Source organism: Cannabis sativa, chromosome 4, assembly GCF_029168945.1.
Source record: "Cannabis sativa cultivar Pink pepper isolate KNU-18-1 chromosome 4, ASM2916894v1, whole genome shotgun sequence".
Taxonomy (NCBI): domain Eukaryota; kingdom Viridiplantae; phylum Streptophyta; class Magnoliopsida; order Rosales; family Cannabaceae; genus Cannabis; species Cannabis sativa.
In genome coordinates this window covers 2961124-2966982 of record NC_083604.1, presented here as the reverse complement: position 1 = coordinate 2966982, position 5859 = coordinate 2961124, and the positions used below count along the sequence as shown (strand labels likewise).

The 5859-nt window shown below is 29.8% G+C and overlaps 1 protein-coding gene across 2 annotated transcripts; it reads right to left on the bottom strand.

Annotated features, from left to right (window-relative positions):
- Window positions 1-432: 432 nt before the first annotated feature.
- Window positions 433-3530, bottom strand: LOC115714523 (uncharacterized protein At4g15545). 2 transcript variants are annotated; one of them, XM_030643252.2, is made up of 9 exons: window positions 2934-3530; window positions 2783-2851; window positions 2633-2689; window positions 2484-2553; window positions 1736-1828; window positions 1233-1481; window positions 1097-1139; window positions 932-1010; window positions 433-830 (listed from the first exon to the last, which is right to left on the bottom strand). In XM_030643252.2, the coding sequence occupies exons 1-9, from the start codon at window positions 3207-3209 to the stop codon at window positions 696-698; spliced, it is 1071 nt and encodes a 356-aa protein (XP_030499112.2). In that variant the 5' UTR covers window positions 3210-3530; the 3' UTR covers window positions 433-695. The 2 variants fall into 2 exon arrangements, with proteins under 2 accessions (XP_030499112.2, XP_030499113.2); XM_030643253.2 differs by having other exon boundaries at window positions 1736-1825; window positions 2934-3497.
- Window positions 3531-5859: the final 2329 nt, after the last annotated feature.

The following is a 5859-nucleotide window of genomic DNA, read 5'->3' as shown; positions in this document are numbered from 1 at the left end:
TTTGGAACTTGGACTTGACTTGGCTATTGCTAAAGCTTTGAGCATTTGTTCTGGTATGCAGTTACAGTTCGTCTTAGGTATGATATTATGGTTACGAAATTTAATTGTAATAGTGTTATCACTTCCTTCTTAATCATACGGTTGATGATCTCTTTCATGTATTGTCCTAAGATTATCAACAGTATTGTTGGCTCGTTGGCAAAGTTAGCTCTTTTCTTGATGGATCATTATGTTTGGTGGTTTGATTATCCTGATTATATTTCTGCTGCGCAACCAGACTATTATTGATTAATGAAATTCTTCTGTCACTCTTTTTTCTCTTGAGATTTTTCATATTGGATTTACTCTTGAAGTTTTACTGAAGCAATTTTTCAAAAAAAACCAAAACAAAAACAAAACTTAGTATCATCAAATACTTAAGTGCAATTATTATTTACAACAAATTCATATTATTGCCACCAACATCTTTAGAGTTTGAAAATTGGTACTCTTTTCTGTCTTTTTTAAACAAGGATTAGAAGCTCTAAAGAAACATAAAAAACTCCCCACTCTCATCTCAAAAGTGTGAGAACAAGTCAGCTTAGACAAAATATTTATTTGGGTCAAACTTGAAGAAGTGATGGGTTCAAAAGAATGATTTCATTACATTCTACTTTGTTTCATTTCATATTTAACAGCTCATGAAGTTGGAAAAACTAAGTTACCAACTGTGGTTGCTGTGGTGGTGGTGGGGCATTTGAGTTGATATTACGACTTATCAATCCCTCAAATATAGCATAAAGGTCCTTGTTGTCTGGACCAAAAATCTCATCAACCTTTTGTAGAGCCTCCTGAAATAGTTTTTTGGTAAATAAAAGTAAATAATCTGAATAAGAAAAGGGTAATAAAATGAACACTGAAAAAGGAAGAGAGAAACAAAAACAAGAATTACCTCTTTTGTTTGCTTGTGAGAATTTAGTTCCTTCACATTTGAAAGGAATGCACCAAACTGTTCATAAGACAATCGGCTCCTGATGGCAACAAAGTGAAAATTTAATTAGCATAGAAACGAAGTGAAAATTTGTGAAGTGAATTCAATTAGTGGTTTTTTACCAACCTGACTTGGCGAAAAAATTCCTTCCCATCAACCCGGGTTCTTGCTGAAACAGTTTAAGTTCGATAAAAGTTTTAAGGAATGCTTATGCTGATTTACTATTGCTTATAAGTTGTGTAAAGTAGGTTTTGAAACTAACCGGTATGTGAAGCTGGATCGGCTCCATAATGACCTGAGGTTGCAGAACCAAACCTATCTTCAAACATGCCTCTTGAAGTTGAGAATGAGATTGCATGACGCCTTGGGGACACGGGCTTAGATGTTTTTGTTGGGGAGACCGATGCAGAGACACTTGGAGGCGATCCAGGAGGTGTTAGACGAGGCGTACTAGTCTGGGATGCTAAGAGGAGACCAGGTGATACGCGAGGCCTTGAGGTTGCCATTGTAACTAGGAGAAGCAGGTATAGCAAGTTTAGTTTTAAGTTCACAATCAGCTCAAGAGTTTTGCATCATCTAGTAAAGTAATAACTGAGACACAAAATTTGTATTTAACTAGTACCATGTTCATGTCAAAATGGGAGTAAATTAAGTGTTTCTAGCCTCACTATTATCATCATTTTTCTTTTCTTTTTCACAGCTTGAGAGTGTAGTTTTACACTATGATCCATAACATGAAGTTCTGAACATATTAAGGGTTCATACCTTCTGTGTCACGATCTTCAGAAACTGAATTTCCTACTTCAGAGAATTGACTCCGCATTGAAGATGTTCTAGATATACCTGAGGCATCATCTTCTGCAACAAATTGGACAAGAAAAGTTAATATGAATTACTTTGTGTGCCTATTCAAATGTCTAAAAGATGGATTTTGGGGTCAACTTGTGATTTGATAAGAATCGTAAAGAATGGATTAGGCAAAAGATCTCTAATCACCAATTTGAGCAAAATTTCAATTCCTTCAAGATAAAACATCTCTTTTATTTCCTCTTTACATTGCATTGTCATACCAAACAAGATAAAAAGGTTTCTATCCTTTCTTTCATATCTACAATTTACCATCATTTAGGTGACATTTGATTTCAAGGAAACATAAAAATATGAATAAAAATCGAAATAGAAATAAGAATAAGAATGGAATAAAATTTAAAATACGTAAAAAAAAAATTATTAAATTATCTTTTCTTTCATTTCAAAATGAAATAATCATTCTATTAAAATGGTAGAAATACTTTTTCATTAAAATTTCATTCCAATACTTAAATATACACTAAAAAAAATTAGAACGAAGGTGTTTTATTTCCATTTCATTACCTCCAACCAAACTTAACTATGAAAGTGTATGCATTAGAAGCAAATTAACAAAGATTATGCAATTCATTTTCTTTTTCTTATTATTAATTGAAAAAAAGTGAAACAGAGGAAGCCCAATTAAGAAAGTAGCATAAATAACCTCCAATTTGTGAGGAAGAAGATAAACTGGGATGGTTTTTTATCTTAGCCACAATATCAGGAGCTCCACCCTGTGAATAGAATTACAGAACCTAAATTATCATACCCAAAAATCAATCCAATTCGTAAATTAAATCTATAGAAACTTACAGAACTATCATCATCTTCTTGGAGTGATCGCATAAGCGTCTTTCTAAACACCTCCAACTATCATAATCAATCATATAACACAAAAATCAATTATATATATATACATAAGAATAATATTAACACTACAAAATTCTCTATAAAACATTTCACCTTCGATACATCTTTGTTGAGCTTCTTAACTAGGTTGCTCAAAATCGCATTCTCTTTTACTAAATTCTCCTACAATAAACAATATTCAAATTATTTATTGAAAAAATATATATATATAGCAAAATTTGAGTTGAGTTGGGTCGGGTCGGACCTTTTCATGTTCGGCTACGGCGAGTTTGTCGGTGGTTTGGGAAAGAGAAGCGTCGAGAGATTGAATCTGGGACTGAAGGTCGGCGATGACGTCATCCTTATCGGCGAGTTTGGCGCGTAAATCAGAGGACTCAGATTCGAGAGATGAGACACGTGTCGAGAGAGCAATGGAGGTGATTTTTCGGGCCACGTCGAGCTGTTCAAAAGGATCGGACGGCAGTAGTTGCAACACTTCCTCGGGAAGGTCGAATCCAACCGTTGATTCCTTAGCTAACATCTCTCTCTCTTTCTCTCTTTCTCTATACTCTATTCTATTCTCAATTTCACTTCTTCCACTTTTTCATGTATTTTTATTTATATGTTTTGTCTTTTTTTTTTAATGTGAAAAAACATATTTGGTAACGTATAATTATTGTGTGTGTAAAATATAATTTATATGTGGGTATTTTATTTATATAGAATGGATTTTTGTGATTTTATTTTGGGTGGAGTGGATAGAAATTTGGCATGGAAGTGAGTGAGTGAGTGGTGTTGATGTTTTAGGGAAGAACTTGTGGTTGATAAAGGAGTAAGAGAATGTTGAAAGGATAGGACATTTAGTTTACTTGAGTTTCATATTTTATCGAATGTAATTTGTGGTATAAATATTTAAATTTAAATTTTAATTGAAAATAAATATTTAAGTTTTATTTTTCATGATAATAATACTTAATTTATAATTCTTGAACTTATGTAAATACTTAAATTTTAAGTGATAAGTAAATTGTTAAGTGACAATTACTGATTGGTTCAAGTCATTAATTTTTTTTAAAAAAAAAATTAGTTTAAATATACTAATAAAAATAATAATACGTGACGTTTTACGGTCAGATACTTACGGAAGTTCTAAAAATATAACTTAAGTATTATTACCGTTAAAATTAAACTTAAGTATTTATTTACAAATGGAAGTTAAATTTAAGTATTTATGCCGCAAATTACTCTATTTATTTTATTGTTTATCTATTTAATAGGTTGTGTATTTAATAGGCTATTTAGGCTCGATGAGAGTTATGGTTGATCTTTGAAGTTTAGTTAGGCCGCGTATTATTAAATGTAGAAATTACATAAAGTATAAGAAAATTCAAGGGTCCGTTTGGTACGCCGTATTACACCGTATTGTATTGTATAATATTATATTAAATTGTATTTTATGTTATATTTTTATGTAAAACTATATGTGGTATTAACTTTTATGAACACCTAAATATATAATATTTTAATATAAATTAAAGTTTAACATGGTATTATATAAAAATATGATATATAATCAAATTTAATATAATCCAATACGACTTAATATTACGTTGCAAACGAGCCATAAATATTTTATTTTTGTATGGCATATATTTTTTATTGGTAAATGAAAATTCTATTATTAATAAGTAAATTAGATATAGTCTATCGAGCAAAATTAATAAAAATTTAGGTTAAACGAGTTGTTTACATTAAAATCAAAAAAAATTCTAACAACACCTCCAACTAAATAACTCATAAACTACCAACAATAAAAGATCAAAATATTGAAACGGAAACTAATTCAATATCTATTTTATATAAAGTGTGCCTATATAATTGAAATTTTTAGTTTATGAGAAATTTATGGGTGACTTTTTATTTTTATTTAATAAAATAATAAAATATTATTCATATATAATAAAATAATAATAATACAAATCCTATTAATATTTAAATTGATATTTGAACGGTGAGATTTGATACGGAGAGAAGATTTGAGCAAACAATCTGATATTCCAACTATTTGCAAATCGAAGCCATAAATTCCCAATAACAAAAACTAAGAATAAATCGGAACGAAAGAAATTAATTATGTGGTTCATTTACCTCTTTCGATTGGAACAAAGCCGAGCCCAAACAAATCAGATTTTCAAGTATCAATACAACTTGTACAACCCATTTGTTTGTTTTTTTTTTTTTGTTAAGGTACACTTGTTTTATTTGAGATATCACCCTATATATGTTTATTAATTTAATGGAATATCTATAAACTCTATGTGTATATATAATTTATTGCTACATGTTTAGTGCGGATTATCTTCGTTTCTATTGATATTGCATTAAAGGGGGTTGCAAGCTCAAGTAGATCGATATCGAGTTCTAAGATACCAAAACATGAGAAACAAGCTTCAATGTTCCTTGATAATCATCCAAATTATAATTAGATGGTTGAATTACATTGAACAAATTCATTTGAAATAGTTAAAAAAAATAGACAAATCATTTAAAATAGTTTTTTTTTTGCTTTATTTTTCATTCATTCATTATTTTATCATATTTCTAATTTATTTTTTGATTTTGAAATTCATTCAGTGATTTGGATTGGAGTTGATGTTTGCCATCTCAATCTTCAATTCATAAAACATTTTGTATTTCCACATGGAGGAGGTGGTCCTATTGGTGTGAAGAAACACTTAGGCACCATATTTTCCTTCTCATCCAGTGGTAATTATAACATTTTTTCATTGAGAATATTTTGTTTTTTCCTGGTCACATTTTTAACGAGCTTAGTTTTTATAATAAAGGTACCTACCTGTGGCATTCCATTTAAAATATTCAGTTTTACCTCTCAGAACCATTTTTGTTACACCTTGGGGTTATGACTTTAGGAGTTGTATATTTATTTATACTTTTAATATTCATTTTGCAAATTCAGAACACTGCTAGAATCGAGCCTGAAGATGTTGACAAGCATCCAATGGACTACAGATTCCACGCACTATATCTAAATTATAAAGTATATTATTTAGATACACGTAATAATAATCTCACCTAATAACTAATAATATTTTTTCTTTAATTTTTAATTGTATCACTTTTAAATAATATAGAAAAAAAAACTAACATAAAATTTAATATACGTGTCTCGC

Excerpts from the sequence above, each read along its gene's own strand:
- LOC115714523 (XM_030643252.2), bottom strand. The coding sequence starts at position 3,209 with ATGTTAGCTAAGGAATCAACGGTTGGATTCGACCTTCCCGAGGAAGTG. Across the intron at positions 2,852-2,933 it reads CCGTAGCCGAACATGAAAAG|GAGAATTTAGTAAAAGAGAA; the intron begins GTCCGACCCGAC and ends TGTTTATTGTAG. Across the intron at positions 1,011-1,096 it reads GAATTTTTTCGCCAAGTCAG|GAGCCGATTGTCTTATGAAC; the intron begins GTTGGTAAAAAA and ends TGTTGCCATCAG.